The sequence below is a fragment of the Lutjanus erythropterus genome, chromosome 11, assembly GCF_056507025.1.
Source record: "Lutjanus erythropterus isolate fLutEry1 chromosome 11, fLutEry1.hap2, whole genome shotgun sequence".
Lineage (NCBI taxonomy): Eukaryota > Metazoa > Chordata > Actinopteri > Lutjaniformes > Lutjanidae > Lutjanus > Lutjanus erythropterus.
The window spans coordinates 36,347,152-36,364,722 of NC_139327.1; the positions used below are offsets into that span (position 1 = coordinate 36,347,152).

The 17,571-nt window shown below is 36.7% G+C and overlaps 1 protein-coding gene across 1 annotated transcript; it reads left to right on the plus strand.

Annotated features, from left to right (window-relative positions):
• Positions 1-9,802: 9,802 nt before the first annotated feature.
• Positions 9,803-14,586, plus strand: LOC146319445 (heart- and neural crest derivatives-expressed protein 1-like). The gene is made up of 2 exons (XM_084730041.1): positions 9,803-11,255; positions 13,370-14,586. The coding sequence occupies exons 1-2, from the start codon at positions 10,773-10,775 to the stop codon at positions 13,463-13,465; spliced, it is 579 nt and encodes a 192-aa protein (XP_084586167.1). The 5' UTR covers positions 9,803-10,772; the 3' UTR covers positions 13,466-14,586.
• Positions 14,587-17,571: the final 2,985 nt, after the last annotated feature.

Genomic DNA, 17,571 nt, shown 5'->3' on the forward strand with positions numbered 1-17,571 from the left:
ACCTATATTCACTGTGCAAAGTACCTGGTGACAGTCAGGTGAGGTTGTAGAGGGTAACGGTAGGTTTTCTAAACTACACCACATTTGGATTGCAGACCATTTGCAGCAGCAGCACCACCTGTGGAAGAAAGCCTTACCAGAATCAATATTTTTATGTATTCATATTTGTGAATACGTTTTGCAGTTTGAAGCATGAATACTGGACATTGTAAGCTTTTAGAAAAAAATTTTAATTCCAAGAGACACATGTTTTTTTTCCCAAAGATTTTTCCAGAGAACCCACCAATATTTTGCTGTTTAAGTTTTCAGGAGGTCTCTTGTCACAATCAAGGGACGTCAGACCCCCTGGATTTTGCACCACCGCTGTATTGACTAATTTATTTTCTGTATTATTTACCAAAACAAAAAAAATATCCAAAGGATAACATGTTAATACTTATTTCTGACACGGTCCCAAGACGTTAAGACACAGAGAAACACAGAGAAGCGCAAGAAATTCAATGTTAAAAACAAACAAAACAATCCTGAAATCCAAAGACACTGGCATCATTTAAGAAATAAAAACTCCTTCATTAAAAAGAAGGCAAAACAAGGACAGCTAAAGTAAAAGTGTTTCGTAAAAAAGTCCTGGCCTGATTTCAGTAAGCCCCCATTTGTGTTTAAATCTTGATAAGCTGTCGGGACATGGCAACTGAAAAAGGAAAACAAGGAACTTCTGTTTACATTACTCACTGTACATGAACACACGCTGGCCCTGGTAGTAAAGTTACGATGATTAGGGACCGTTATTATCTGAGATCACGAGTATTGAGGAGAATTATCTATTTTTATGACATGGCTTTGCTAAATACTCAATCCTGATTGGTCAATTACGGCTCTCTAAGGTCTGTTATTTCTGTTTATTTCATGGCTTTGTTAAATACTCGATTCTGATTGGTCAATTACAGCATTCTGAGGTCTGTTATTTCTTTATAGTAGATGGTTGCTACGTAAAACAGACTGTTGTTATGAAGAACAGACCGTTGCCATGGACACAGCTCTGATCATAGACTCTGGAGGAACAATAAAAGCATTGTTAAATCACTAAAAATCATTTAAAAAATAATATTTTGTGCCCCTTAAATTATTTATTTTACAATAATACATCAGTGCTCACTGTACATCATCCCTTACATATTATTCTCAAGAATATATTGTAGCACCAAAACATCAAGAGACACAAGTTTTTACACTGTTAGTGTTTCTTATAGTGATGATATTTGTGTTAATAAAACCAAACATTAGATCATGAGAAAAATCACACCAATAATGATAATCAATTAATCGTTTTAAGTCATTTATCAGGCAAAAAAAAAAATCAAACACTTCATGGTTTCAGTCTCTATAATGTGAGGACTTGCACAGTTTTCTGTGTTATATAATATATAATGTGTTTTATGTGTTTTTGACTATTTGTCAACTCTGTGGAGTTTAATATACACTATTAAAGGGATAGTTCACATTTTTTTAAGTGGGGTTGTATGAAATACTTATCCACAGTCAGGGTATTATCTGAAGTAGATGTGATCACGTTACTTCAGTGAATCCAAACTAAACTTAAAAAAAAAAAAAAAAAAAAAAAAAAAAAAACACCAGTCACACAATCACACAAACAAATTGATCGACATGGTGGTAGCAGCTCCTGTGTTTTGTGCAGTAAAATTACCGTTCCGTCTATCCTGTTAATTTTACAGTCTGTATGCTTAATTGATTAAAAAAATACTGACAGATTAACTGATGCTAAAAAATATTCATTAGTAGCGTCATGTGATATGGTTGACTTTCATTTTTAGTGTTTCTGCTCTGCAAAATCTCGAAAAATCACCTGTCAGTAAACTTGTGACTTGTGTTTTCACTTTCAGTTTGTGGTGATTTGTTTACTTATTATAAACAATACTTTCAGTACAGCAAAGGGTATTTTCTTCAGGTGTAAATGCCATTTATAATCTGAATTAGTTCTGTTTCATAACAGTGAGGGAAGTTCCAACTGGCATTAATTTATATCTCTATCATTGCTCTTAAACATAGTGTCACATGACTTGTCAGATGAACAAAAGGAATTTAAAAGGTTGTTACAGAGAGTGTTGGAGTTTATGTCCGTTTACGTCCCTTCATCCCGTCACCATCACCTCTGCGCTCCACATTCCAGCCGTCCCGCTCTTATCTTTATTGGCTGAGGACGGGCAGAATTACAGCAGTTTAGAGGACAGTTTCTGGACCGGAGAGCAGACGTTCATGAAGACGACAAACCGCTTATCAATGGAGGGACGACAGAAGAGAATAAAATGTATAAGAGGAGAAGGAAGCAGCCTCGGACACGGTGGAGGCTCATCTGTGTCCAGATAAAGAGACAGACTAGAAAGCGAGAGATAACTGGAAAATAAAACTGATGTGAAGTGAAGTTGTAGTAAAAGTAAATGGTCTGGTAAAGCTCCACAAATGACAAACACTAAACTGTCTTATCTTCTCAGACTCAAAGACTGATTTGTACATTTGCAAGAAGAAAAACTGGTTTTCATCTGATATTCGGTGCATAAAACATTGCAGGGTATTTTTATATATACAGTATATTACATTAACCAAAATATCAGTGCACCTTAAACTTAAACGATTTACATCAATCTTAACCAAATGACTTTTACCATAAACTGACATTAGAATTTAACAAACACAATGAGAGACAGTAGCTAAGAATGACAAAGGGCAAAGTGGTCAGTTAAAACAGACACTAAGAAAATTGATTTTTCCAGGGTATTATTAAAGGGTCTGTTCACCCAAATTACTCGAAAAGGAACTGGTTTTTCCCACTTATGTCAGTTAAGAATTTTTTTTTTTAAGTAAACAGTATCAACACTATTCTGTGGAGTCAGACTTTTTTCAATATAATTTTGCAATGCAACTCCAGTAATGAAATCCTTCTTTACCTCCATTGCATTGGGGAGGAAGCAAAAATCTTAGAACCTGCAGGAACATAAAGCCAAGGCTAGATTTGGAGTTTTTAATTTAATTTTTGTGACACAAGCCTTTAATCTAGAGATGCTAATATGGAGATATTTCTCAACTCACTTTGGCCAATTGCCGACACCAATATATGCACATATTTTTTTCCACCTTCCACCTTCTTGCAGAGAATATCAAGTCTCTCCTATGGTAGAGTTAAAATATATATATTTTTTATAAGAATAACTTTATCAAGGTTTTTTCAAGGTACCCAAGGCTGCTTTGCAGAGTTCGAAATGAAAATAAATAATAAAATAAGGAAAGAAAACAAAACAAGAATGCAAAACAATGGCTGCTGGAGATATGCGAAGCCAGATGCCACAAGCCTCGGCGAACCAGTGGGTTTATAGACCTATATCTTTTTGTAAGGTCGTGAAGTTGTGTAAGATCATGGGATTTGTTTTCTTCATTTTGAAACAACCACAATAGCAAATAAAATTTTATTTGACATGACTCAGGCAGAAATCATGTTTACTGAGGAGGAAATGTATTAAAGTTTTATTCACGTCGTGTCACGTTTGTCATGTTTACTGGCCTTCTTTCTTGCACTGCGACATGTCCAACTGTATCTTTTTTCCCAGAAGTTCCAGCAACAAGCAGCAAGTAGGACAGTTTGACCACGGTTAGAAACATTTGGGATAATGGGGATAATAAGTACACGACATGATAAAATATCTAACATAGGTAGACATTGCGATTTTAGATATTTTTATGCGGAAATGTCACATATTATGGATTTAAGATGGACGATTAAATTTATAGTGTTGAAGGAATGTGATTTGACTCCAGTGAGGAGCAAACATTGCAAATAGCAACACTGATGTCCGTTTCAAGCACTTAAAAAAAAAAAAAACTCCCAGCTGCAGGTATACTCAAGCTGCATGTGCATAATTAAACCATCATCACTGACCTGTTTTTTTTCTTTTGGGTGGATACCAGCAATTCATTTCAAAGCCTTAATAGGCCGATACCAATGATGTGCAGATATTATCATGCATCCCTACTTTAAATGAATTTCTAAAAGAAAACTGCACTGAAATGCCAAATTTCAGGATTTGAAACTTGATGAATAAGCAGTAGTTGCTTCTCTAAAGATAGATCTTCTTATTCCAAATTCTGATTTTCTCCAAAACCATCTTTTATTGGCTTAATGAAATGAGATCTGACCTCAATGTGACCTTGAATAGAAATGAATAGAGCAGAATGTACACTAGAAGAGGAGAGGACAGAGCTAAGATCAGGAAAAGATAAGATAGACTTCAGTTATCAGCACTCTGATGTAGCTACAGGATAGACTGAATTCATCTAAATTGAATGGAAGAGGTCATTTCTAGCATCTTGTGTACCCAGTCTTACTCCATGTTCATCAGACCCACAGAGGACACACTGAATTGGGTTCCTTCTCCCATCAGGCACTGCGTGTCTGAGAGACTCCTGGACCGCCATGGCATGACCCAGTTTGCCCACATTTCCCAGAATGAGGAGGAGCCACCATGTCTAATTGTACCCACCGGGTTTAATTAGCTTTGCGTGATGGCGTCGATGCACGCCAGAGGTGGATATATATACTGTAGGAGCCCCCCGTGCGATAAACACTCGGGGCTGAGCGTGCACGGCAGCGTTTTCCGTGCTGAGCGTGCTTGGCTTTGAATCAGCAGGAATATTTGTTTGGAAATGTAGAGTTGAGGGTAAGCACTCTGAAGAGGAGGGAAGCAGTGTCTATTGAAAAATCTACATGATGACACAAACAATTATGAGGAGAATTCATAACACGGCCAAGATGGCTCCCGAGCTATGACCTATTTTGGATGTTTCCCCTGGCAGAGCAGCAAGAGGGGAGAGGGAAAGAGATGACTGGAGTCTATTGGGGTTGAAAGCAAAATATGAAGAGACTATTAGTGCTGCCCAGGTCTTTCAGCACCTCCAGCGATAGCAAGGAAAGAGTAAAAAAAAGAAAAAAAGAGTAAAAGAAAGATCAAACAGAGGAAAGGTTCTGGTTAAAAGTTTGGTGCAAAGTGATGCATTGAGAGAAAGAATGGAGGGAGAATAAGAAACGGAGGAGAAAGTGACATGGGGAGAGGAGAGGAGTAAGAGGGGGATGTGACCGGGATTGTATTTCATCTCTGTGTAGTGGACGTCTTAATCAACAGTGTCAGGTTTTCTTTCTGCAGGCTGCATGGTGTTTTTCATGCTGACAGCGGGGGGAACGTGTGAGTGGCAAACAGGACACAGAGGAGGATGTGCCTTCAGAGACAGCACATACAAATATGTAAATAATATTAGTAATATTATTGTTTAATGTCATTCATGTGATAATTAAACTGTGCACTAGTATTGTTTGTCTTATTATTAACTTGGCAGTTACTTTGAAGTGCAAACGTGCAAATAAAAGTTTGTGAAACATTTTTTTTTTGACATTTTAACCAACAATTAATCAATTTTTTCCCCAAATTGTAATACGTCCTATGACAATTTTCAAATAAATTAAATTTAAATTAAATAAAATTAAACATTTTTATGCTGCAGAGATGTCCCGGATTACATATCATATTCTGCAGACTTCAGAAAGATCAGATCCCTGCAAAAAAATCACAATATAATCATTTTAAAGGAGAAATATGAAATATATTTACTGTTATAAATCATAAAATGAGCTTGATATGTCATTAGAGATTAAGGAAGCATGCTGAATTGAAATACTGGCATCTCAACAACAATGCTACACCCAGTTCTCCTTTGAAATTTCCATTTCAGTCTGGAACATCTGCTTTTGTTTGCCTGTTCCTCATTTATTTGAGTTCAAATTAATGTTGAATGTTCGCCGAATGAGTAAGTGTCCGATTATGAGTCATAAGAAATCATTACTAATCTTTTAGAAGGAGCAGATGCATGACGGTTAAATTGAATTAAACAGGGAGTTTTCCTTTTTGAATGCTAGCGTTTTACATATTAGTCCTTCAATATGTTTTTCAATGAAAATGAGAATAATGATGTGAAAACGATCATCCCCTCTAACTTTGGAAATCATATTGTAGCATTGGTCAAAATAATTGCAATTTGATATTTTTTCAGTTTAAAAGTTGAAAATATTTTTGTATTATAATTTTGCACGTTAAAATGCTGGAATGGATTTATATCAGGGTTGTTCTGATACCGATACCAGTAACAGAAATGCCTCCGAGACGACCGAACAGCTGGGTTGAGTATCAGTAAGTATGTGTATGTGTCAGTGCACCAATCCAATATCATATAATTTATAAGCCCCTGCTACTTTCCAGCAGCATCCCGTACGCCAAATTTTTTCAACCTGAGCCAGGCCATACAACAATTACAGCAATCATATCACAATCTTACACAGTTAGTGGGATACAGCTGTTTAAAAATAATAATATCATTCTGTTATGTATTATTCTGGATTTGAGGTTTAATTCAGGGAAAAGTTGCAGCAAACCTCGAGTGAAAACTTGTTTATATGATATAACACATTTCTCTTTTAACTCTTGATTATTTGGGTTCTTCTTGGATGGATGGTTTTCTCAGTATTGTCACAATCATTTCCTGTAGGTTGACATGTTGCCTTGTGTTTTATCTCCTCTCCAGTGAAGCACTTTGCTACACAAATAAAAGCTATTATTAAAGGCATACTATAGGATTTTCCTAACAAACACGTTACCAACCCAAAGCTCACCTGGAAATGACTCTCAGCAATCTTTCTGGTGCATTTACAAACAGCGATGGACAAATCCTGCACATTGCACCATTAAATGTTATTGTATTGCTTTGTTACTGAAGTAAAACTCACAGTGTTCTGAAATATCAAGAGCAAAAGTGCTCATTATTGTGAATGGCTCCCTTCAGAGTGTGAAATTAATGATGCATTAAAGTGAAAGCAGCATTTTAGTGCTGCAGCTGCTTCAGGTGGTGGTGGTGGCGGTGTCACTCTTTGGGTAATTTAAAGTATGAGTCAATCATACCTACATATGGTTTTACTGTTCAATCTGCAAAAGAATAAGTCCAGATAAGTAAAAAGTAAGTGTAAAGTTCTACTTTCCTAAAACTATTCATGCAGTTTGCACGTGTGTATCCTTCTTTATATTTATAGTAGAGCCATGTCATAGGGAATATAAAACCAGGAGGTAAGAAATATAAGATTAGGGCTGCAACTAAGGATTATGTTCTGTCCATCATCGTCTTGATTGATTCATTACTTGTTTGTGTCAGAAAAAGTTGAAAATGTCTTGTTTTGTCCACAATCCAAATATATTCAATATTCTGTCATAAATGACAGAAGAAACCAGAAAATATTCACATTTGAGAAGATGAAATCGGATAATTTGGACATTTTTTGTTTAAAAAATGTTGGCAATGAATTCAGTACACTGTAAATCATTTTAAGCCTAACTTAAGAATGTAAGTTGTCCTGCTGCCATAAAAACGTGAGTTGAGCGAACATGGTTTGAATATGTGGGTCAAATTCATCTTTTGAGTTTTAAAAATGAAAAAATCAACTGAGTTGGATGAAGCTGAGAAAACACTGAAGTTCAATAAGATCAACATACTTGCTGACTCAACTAAGTGCACAGTGGTATGAATCCAAACCTGATGATTAACATTGTTTTCATTATTATGAAAGGAAACAGCCATGGTTTATTTTAACATGAATTAAAGACACACAGCAATTTTCCATCATGTTTTTTTTTTTTCAAACTACAAAACGGAACGCTTTGTCTGTCAAAGCACTTTGTAAACTCTGTTTTTAAAGGTGCTATATAAATAAAGTTATTATTATTATTGTTCTTTTGAAACTTAATTTAATGAGTTGAGTGAACTCACAGCATCGCATCAACAGGCTTCAAGTCAGATCCGTACGTTTTTTGCACGATCTGAAGTGGTCTGAAAATAAGAACTAGAAGCTTTTAATTGACTTAATTTGAGAGTATTCAAAGGTTTATATTTACATCAAGTTAACGTGGAAAGTTAAGTTGATTTCACTTAATTCCTGAATGACTTTTTTTTTTACAGTGAACTAATAGATTAGTAGACAAACTGTTGCAGTTCTATAGTGCAACAGACTTTATTGGTTGGAAAATTCAGAGAATATTGAAATACTGTCACAAGAGACTTTTTCTTCTTATTATTATTGTTATTATTATTATTATGCCTATTCTATCCTTTTAGAAATACCATTAATATAGACGTTATGTCAATATGAAGATGAAAGAATGACACAGGAAATAGGAAAAAAAAGACAAAGTACTATAAGATGTTTAAATAATAAGAACTATATGAATATTATGGAAATATTTCCGTGCATATTTCTGTACATGCCTGTAAAATAAGGGGCATAAAGTTGTGACTGATGATTATTTATTGTCACACGGGCTGGACGGTGAAATATGCCGCACACGGCCGTGCTGTAAACAGTGAGCAGGTCAGGAGAGCTTTTATGGAATACATGTAAGCGTTCTGCTGCTGCGGGGTGACACCTCCTGATTTATGGCTGTATTTAGATAAGACGCGGCCGTAAATGGTTTCTAAATAGCGTCAAGGTCATGTAATGTAATGGGATAATGTTTTTTAGGCGATGGAGATAAGATGATATGTTTAGTGTGTGAGGAGGAGGAGGAGCTGCAGGGGAATTAATGCGGAGATAAAGGCGCTGTGGGCCTTTTTCTCCCCCCCCCTTATACTGCTGAGGTATGATGACAACAGGCCGCAACAGGACTGAGGGTCTGTCCCAAAAAAAGAATTAATCATACTGTTCATTTACACTTCCCAGCACAGCGCTCTGACAAATACCTTATTTCATGTTATTGTTACTGGAAAAGGAGAGACTCTGATAATGTGTGCGCATAAAAAAAACGAGCTTTACGCATTTAAGAAAATAAGAAAAAATCCTAGAAAATATTCAAACAATTAACAGACTTAAGAAACTACAAAGAAAGACACAAACAACAGAGACAAACAGTTTCATAGTTCCAGAGTTTATTTATGCATGAAATTTAGAGCTGCGACCAAGGATTATTTTAGGATGATTTTCTTGATCAATCGATCAGTTGTTTTGTTTATAAAATGTCAGAAAATTGTGAAAACAGTTTGTCCGTGTTTCCCAAAGTCCAAGATTACATCTTGTTTTGTCAACAGTCCAAAGATATTCAGTTTACCGTCATATAGGGGTAAAGAACCGGAAACTATTTACATTTAAGATTGAATTACTCAAACCAATTAATTGATTAGTTGTTTGATGTATAACATGTCGCAAAATTGTGAAAAACTGTTTTTGTTGAAAACCCAAAGATAAATAGTCTCCCATAAAAACAGAAAATATTCAGATTAAAGACGGAGGACTCGGAAATTTTTGACTTTTTTAAAAAAATAAAAATTACTCAATCTGATTGATCGATTATCAGGTTAGTTGGAGATTAATTTAATAGCTGACAACTGATTATTCAGTTAACTGTTGTAGCTCTAATGAGATTTAATTAGATAAACTACCATGTTATTAATATAATTATCAAAAAAAATGCCATCCATTGTTACATAGGCATAGATTTTGGGGGGATGGAGGAGACAGACACCCCACAGGTATTTGGTCAAAAATATTGTGATATTTTATTGTGTCCATAAAGGAGAGGATTTATTTTGAGATGCCGCTTGCATGAGAGCTTCCGTGATTTTCGTTACACAAATGAGGATAAAATAAACACTCCCACTTCAAACTGACACAGAAAAGTCATAGACTGGTGCGTAAAAATGACGAGAATACAGGAAATTAAGTGTTTGATGCAAATTTCTTGGAGAATGACCCCTGCTTAATATATGTCCCCGCACCAATGTTGAAACAAATCCACGATGGATTAAAACATCTGTAGACACACAAAGCCAGAGAACAGTTTTATTTGATTGTTTCCTTTTTTCATGCAAAACGTCTAAAAAACAGAATTCCTGATTTTAATCCCTGTTGAGTTCATGTAGTTTAATTTCCTACATGATTGACCACGAGTTTACAAACAAAATAACAGAGGTAATCATATTTTTCCACTGAATTACAAAAATCACACCTAATAAACAGCCTGAGCCAAAACAGAGTGTGCGTAAAGTCTGTGCGTAAAACATCTCCAACACAAAAGGGGGACACTCGCAATCACAAAAATATTTTTTCTTACAAAACTTTGGATACTGAAACCACCTTTCCCCTCACATGTTCACGTCTGTGTTATAACTCCAACCAGCAGATATTTGCTCCTTATGCAGTGCCGTGAGATTAGGGCACCATGGCGCATGTTATTGCAAACCTCTCCAGACACTCCTCCCATCCTGGGCGCTTTCCTCTATTGGCTGCCTGCTCTCCACGCTGACATCCAAATCATATAAACCTGGGGGCCTCACACCTTCATCGGGGTCAAATTTCTTGGGCAAAATCAGAGCAACGTCTCCGGGAAAGAAAGATCGCAAGAAAGAGAAACAAGTTGGAGTCCAAAACGCACATCGGCAGAGATTTGGATTTACAAACTTTTCACGGCCTGTTTCATATCGGCTGAAGTCGCTTTCAGAATGACGACGATGTAAAAGTTGGTGGTTGTTTGGCTCGACTCGTTAATGCATTTAAGGGGATTCATATTTAAGTCTTGAATGAGTTCTGTCGGCTGTAGATCCCCGAGCAGAGCAGCAGCAGAGAGAGACCGAGGGCGACGGAAATCACGGCAGCGAGCACATTCGTTCTCCCGCTCAACATGAACCTCATCGGGGGCTACCAGCATCACCACCACCTGATGCACGAACCCTTCCCGTTCGTCCAGCGCTGTCACCAGGACGCGCCCTACTTCCAGAGCTGGGTGGTGAACCACGGCGAGGTGCCCGCGGACTTCCAGATCCAGACGCCCTACCCGGCCGCGGAACTCGGAGCGCCCGGAATGACGCACGACGCCCGGCTGGAGGGGCTCCACACGGCGGGGATGGGGAAGAGGAGGACGTCCGGGCCGAAGAAGGAGCGCAGGCGGACGGAGAGCATCAACACAGCTTTCGCCGAGCTGAGGGAGTGTATCCCCAACGTCCCCGCGGACACGAAACTGTCGAAAATTAAAACTTTACGCCTGGCGACCAGTTACATCGCCTATCTGATGGACGTCCTGGCCAAAGACTCCGGGGAGACGGAGGGCTTTAAGGCCGAGATTAAGAAATTTGAAAACCGGGATCTGAAAAGAAAACGGGAGTCGGTAAGTTAAGATTGTAGAAGCCTGCGAAACTCTCATGATGATCAAAATAACTTCAACCGAAACACTCTCAGATCATTAATTCTAGTTTCAGAGTCACCGAGGCCTGGAAAATGTGTTTGAATCCAAATGTAAGAATTACAGGCTGATTCCTTAAGATGTCAGTGTTTCTCTTTTGAAATGTCATTTGTCGGTGCTTATTTATCGAGTATATATTTATTTTTAAATATCCTTTTGTGTTCTGCAACATTGTTTTTTGCTGTTGGCTGTTTTGGCCAGGTCTCCCTTTGAAAAGAGATTCTTAATCCCAGTGGGGCTCCTCTGGTTAAATAAAGGTTAAATAGTATATAAAGTAGTAAATAGATAAAATGGAAATCAGATATTTATTAACTATATGCTCGAATTTATCAGACTACAGGAGCCTTTAAGTGAAAAAAAAAGAAAAGAAAAAAGTCATAAATAATATGAATGAATAAAAATATATATATATATATAAATAGGATTTTCTGTTTTCCTTGTCTCAGTGTGATTAGTGTCGGAATTATAACTAGGCTAGAAAAATATCATTTAATTATATTTTTTAAATAAAAGATCAAAATATGATTCTGTTAACTATAAAGTGCAGCCTGTTATAGGCCTGTTATAGCCACTACAACAAGGCAATATCTGATGAAACTTGAAATCAACAGTTCCTTATTAAAAAATAATGTTTAACGATCATGTTCTGCTCTTGTTGATAGATTTAGATCATTAAATCTTCAGTCACGCTGAAATAATTCACATTTTGACTGTATCTCGAGTTGCTGGTCGTCATAACGACAAACAGTCTACATTAGTTATATTTTTTTTAAAAAACTATAGTTGTATTTTTATGTTCAAATTATTGCTTCACATATTATAGACATATAAAGGTTGATAAGGTGGATTTACTAGCTTGTCATATACGGCCAATTACAGATAGTCTCATGTTTAATTATAACACTAAAATTCAGTTTTAATCTTGTAACAATATTTTATGTTCTAACGGTGTGAAAACTCACTACAATCGACATGGATTACTAAAAAGACAAAAACAGGACAATTAGACAATATTAAAAACAAAACAAAACACCACAATCAACGTAGATTGCAAATAAGATTTAAAACAAGCAAGCAAACAAACAAAAAACCCAGTAAACTGTGAAAGCTAAAAGCTCATTGTCTGATTAATTTGATATTAGCCTACACATTATATAAGATATATTTTGCAGTGTTTGAAAGAGTAAAATCAAGTACTGTTACATTACAGAAATATTACTCAACTAAATAAAACTGCTGGCTACAAAGTATCTTCTCAAAAAACTACTCAGAGTATTAGTTACTTTGTAACTCTTAATGTTTAATGCGTTATCAATGGCAGCCAATCAGTCAAAAGTGGTTTCTGTTTCTCCACACCTTCAGTTTAAATGACTCCTCTTCTGCTCAGTGGTCGCTCACGTCTCCAGCTCTGTACCTGTTGAAGTATTTTTTCGTTTGTGTGTCATAGTTTGTGATCGGATAACCTCACTGGCTTCAAAACGTGCAGATGAAAGGTTTGTTTAATCATATCAGTACTCAATTATTATTTTAAATGTATCTCAGTAGCCTACATAATTTAATGCATAGTTAAGTGCACGATATTTTGTTCCATGTTTGATAAATTATTTTGGTTCGGTTTGATCTAAAAGTTTCACTGACTTTCTCTTAATGACAGGCTGTGATGTCCAAAGCAGGACTTGTCACAGACTTTCCAGTTCAATGAGACTCTCAGAGGAAAGTTAACTTATGATGACCTGTTAATATGTCGCGTGGGGACATCACAGGAAATATTTAGTTTGGTTTAGTTTAGGTTTTAAGCATTTTCGCAGGTTCATAAAGACAAATGCCGTTACAGCAGAGGATTATTTTGCTGGTACATCTATACTAAACAGGCCACTGGACATATAAAATAGACTAAAGTTTTCTAATAGACTCATAAAATTTACCTACAGGCTCCCTCAAATCTAATATTTCAATAGTATAGTGACTCTCACTTGACTAGACTGAACAAACTGAGGTTGAGCTCGTTGTGTTTGTTGATAATTTGGTGTTTTTCGCAGACTGACGGCCTGCAGGAGTCTTTAGGAGCCGAGAAGAAGGTGAAAGGCCGGACCGGGTGGCCGCAGCAGGTCTGGGCTCTGGAGCTCAACCAGTGACCTCCCTCCTCTTCTTCCTCCTCCTCCTCCTCCTTCCCCCCCCCCCCTCAAAAAACCTCCTCGGAGACTCTGGATTCAAATCAGATAAAAACCACTGACTGTCTGAACCCAAACACACCGCTGTGCACGTTCAATGATGCGCAAAAAGGGAGAGAATTAAAGGACAACATGCAAACAAACAAAGAAACAAGTGAACGGCGGAGGAAATCAACACAGTGGACGCTGCCATGTGACTGTATGTGTTTGATATTTGTGGTATTTCTGCTTTTTGATGTCTCCAGCCCTCCAGTACTGTAGACCAGATGTTGCCACAGTGTCAGAAAACATCTGTCTCCCCTAAAATGTGTTTTTATCTGCTTTGGCGTCGAGTTGGTGGTGTTTTCCACATTAACGGCGCTGGAGCGGAAAATAAATAAATCAAAACAATTAGCAAGCGGAGTAAATGTTGTGACACGAGAGAGACGCAATTACAAAGCAGAACAATGAAATTATTTTTGACGTTTTAATTTTTGCGACGGAAGTTGTGTTCTTTTTCTGGCGCAGGATTATTTCGGAAATTAGACCAAATCACAGGAGAGTGTTTGTGTTGCGTTAGCAAAGATGACAGGTGTGATTGGTCGATTTTTGTCCAATCAAAAAGCAGTTATGACGCTGAATTATCTCAACTCAAATTCTAGCTTTAAGAAAACACCTCTGGCACACCTTTATTTTGTTGGCAGCGTGCTGTGAATTGGTTCATTGCCGCTGGGAAATGAAATCATAATGAAGGCAAACGATTTTGCATAAATCGTGATTTATTTTATTTTATTTTATTCTATTTTGGTTTATTTTATTACTCAGTCTGGCCTGAAAGTTTCTATAATTTGTACATTTTTAATGCGAAAATTTAATAAAACAAGAATCACACATTCATGATGAATTACCTCACATGAGGTTACATCAAAAGTTGATATTCTGATTGTGAAGGATCAATAAATAGGGATGTAACAATACCAAAAATTCACGATATGTCATGATATTTATTATGATATAAAAAATAGAAATAATAGGATAATAGAAAATGTTCTTTATTAAGTAATACACGTGATGTTTACAGCATTTTGCTCCTTTAAAATTTCTTTTAACTTAAAGTGCTTCAGCTTTCCTTCTTTAATTAAATAAAATGAAATAAAAGTAGCAAGCCATGACCTACACATGCGCAAAAAAATTAAGATTTTTTTTATTGTGATATTTGATTTATTGTTACATCTCTAGCAACTAATAAATACCAGATAATAACAAGCAAACTAATGTATTGTTATGTATGTAATGTATGTTAACCAGACGGGCTTCTTTGTGATGTCGTGTCTTATAAGACACAAATAAAATAAAATAAAATGAAATGAAATGAAATAAAATAACGTGAAAATATATCCAGCAGGTCCAGAAATACTCCCTGAGCCCAGAGGAAACACATTGAAGGGAAAATTTATTTTTTGTCACTTTTTCATCCCGCTGAATTTGGCGGTCAGTCCGAATATTTAAAAACATTATTATCCCAGTATTACTGTACTGTAAACTATACTACCGGCTGTTGTTGACGTTTCTTGTAGAGAATTATTGAATTTACTGAATCTACCTCAGATTAAATGTCACTGTCCGCTCTGAGAAGACGAACGCGGACTGAATGTTGAGTTGACGCACATGCAGCTTTCACTCCGACATGTAAAACACTAAAACTAAGAGGGATTAAAGGTTTATTACTGTGCGAAACGTGGATGGGAATGTACATTGGATGTGAAGTTATATATAGTTCCGTAAATAAATGAATTATTTTATGACACTCCAGCTAAAGTGTTTGTTTTTCTTATTTCAGGGTCTGTTTTCTTCAGGCAGGGGATTCAAAGAGCTTTTTATTTTTCTTGGTTCTTACCGCGCAGTAACGTCTACAGTCGATGGAGGATCAGTCTCACCTGAAAAACATGTAGATCTGAAATCAAGAAGAAGAATATAATTTAGAAACAATTCAATTCTAAATAAATTCTGTTTATTTTCTCTCTCTTTTTTTTTTTTACTTAATCCAAGAATCAGACATTTTCTTCACAATTAGGTTATAAAATAAGTCAAAATTCTAATTATTTTCTACGAATTCAGCTTTAATCTTCATAATTCTGAGGTTTAGATTTCTAAATTTCTTTACACAATCCTAGCACTGAAGTTGAATTTTAAAATCAATGTCAGGACTCTTATTTTTCAATGTCCCTGTTCTCCTGGATATACTCTTCAGAGATTTAGTACTTGGTTCAGAAATCAGAAAAACATAACTGTAAAAAAATCTAACCTACAGGCTATAAAATTTCACATGATTCTCATTAAAGTAATATCTAATCATGTATGCAGCATTTTATTCTATGAATTAATGAGTAATAATTACAAAACTCTCCAGTTTTCTGCTTGTCTACGAGACATCTAAATAACTGGAATTACTGATAGAGAAGTATTCATTGAAAAAAATAAGTTTGGTTTAAAAAATAAGGTGTGCAACTGTAAAAAGTTTTTTTTGTACTGGTTTTAACTTATTTTTCTCTTTCTTGGGTATTTTGAAATGTGCCCCATACAATCATCAGGAGGGTCTGCAATGACACCTAGTGGTCGTTGCGTGTTACTGCATGAACACAGCATGAAGAGTATTAGTGCCAAGCATAAAGAAAACTAAACCAGAGATAAAGATTTGTCATTTTGAGGTTCAAGTGGACACGTTGAGAAAAAAAAAAAAAAAAAATTCATACCATTCTGATTTGATCCTCAAAATAAAGAATAGAAGAAAATCTTCTTCCTCTCATTTTTGCCCCTATGCCTGACCCTCATCTTCATCAGTACAAATCCAGAGTGGCATTTTCATTTAACACATTTTTTTCCCTTAATCCTTAATTTAAAAAGTTACACATATATGAAAATATATCTGCATGCATTGATTAACCGTAACATTAAAACCACTGACAGGTGAAGCAAATAACATTAATCATCTTGTTACTATAACACCTCTGACAGAGTGTGATGTAGCAGGCAGGAAGTGAACAGTCAGTTCTTCAACTTTATGCATTGGAAGCATAGACTGTAAACAAAACTCCACTTCTTTCCATCGGACAAAACCAAAGCCAGAATTTCCCAGATACAAGAGCTGCCATCTTGTGCTGGTGACCTCATTTGGAGCCAGAGTCTGTGTGGTAGCAGTCAGAGCTGGAGCTGCACTTTTGATTTCCTGCCCGCACAGCCGGCTGACTCAATCGCAAGCAGGGCTCAGCTGTCAATCAAGAGATGAAACCCTGTATTTATATAAAAAATATATTAACCAAAATCAGCACAAGAATACCTAAAACGTCAACAACCATGTTAGAGAAGTTTATTCAATGTGTACTTTGATGTTTTCCTTTGTTTCACGTCTTACCCTTTAACACTGAAGAGGCAGGATTTATGATGCACTGCAACCAGCCACCAGGGGGCGGTGAAGATGCTTTGGCTTCATTTTTGTTGTCCATTTCTGCATATGTCAAGGGTTGGAAGCAGGACAAATGGGCAAGAATCTGAGTGACTCTGACGAGGGTCAGGCTGTGATGTCTGTACAACTGGATCGGAGTATCTCCAAAAGGTGAGGTCTTGTTGGGTGTCATTGGTATACAGTGGTTAGTACCTACCAAAACTGATCCAAGGAGGGGCAACCAGTGAACCGGCGACAGGGTCACTGGCACCCAAGGCTCACTGATGCATATGGATGAATGAAGGCTAGCCGGTCTGGACCTGGTCTGATCCCACAGAGGAACTGCTGCAGCACAAATTGCTGAAAAAGAAAAAAAAAAGTTCATGCTGGCAGTGACAGAAAGGTGTGAGAACACACACAGCATCACAGCGTCCACTGCATCCGGTGTTGTAGCTGTTGTTGAAGAAGAACTACAGAATATTTTAGCTGGGATTTATAGTTTCCTCCTCTGGGTAGCCTTCAGACGTGCTAGGGCGGTGATACAAGGTAACACAGGTGTCCAAGGCCTGTGCACGATGCATCCTAGCCACTGCCTGCATTCCTCAGTGAGCATGAGAAGTCAGCTGTCTTGGTCACTATATCACACACT

Excerpts from the sequence above, each read along its gene's own strand:
- LOC146319445 (XM_084730041.1), top strand. The coding sequence starts at position 10,773 with ATGAACCTCATCGGGGGCTACCAGCATCACCACCACCTGATGCACGAA. Across the intron at positions 11,256-13,369 it reads TGAAAAGAAAACGGGAGTCG|ACTGACGGCCTGCAGGAGTC; the intron begins GTAAGTTAAGAT and ends TGTTTTTCGCAG.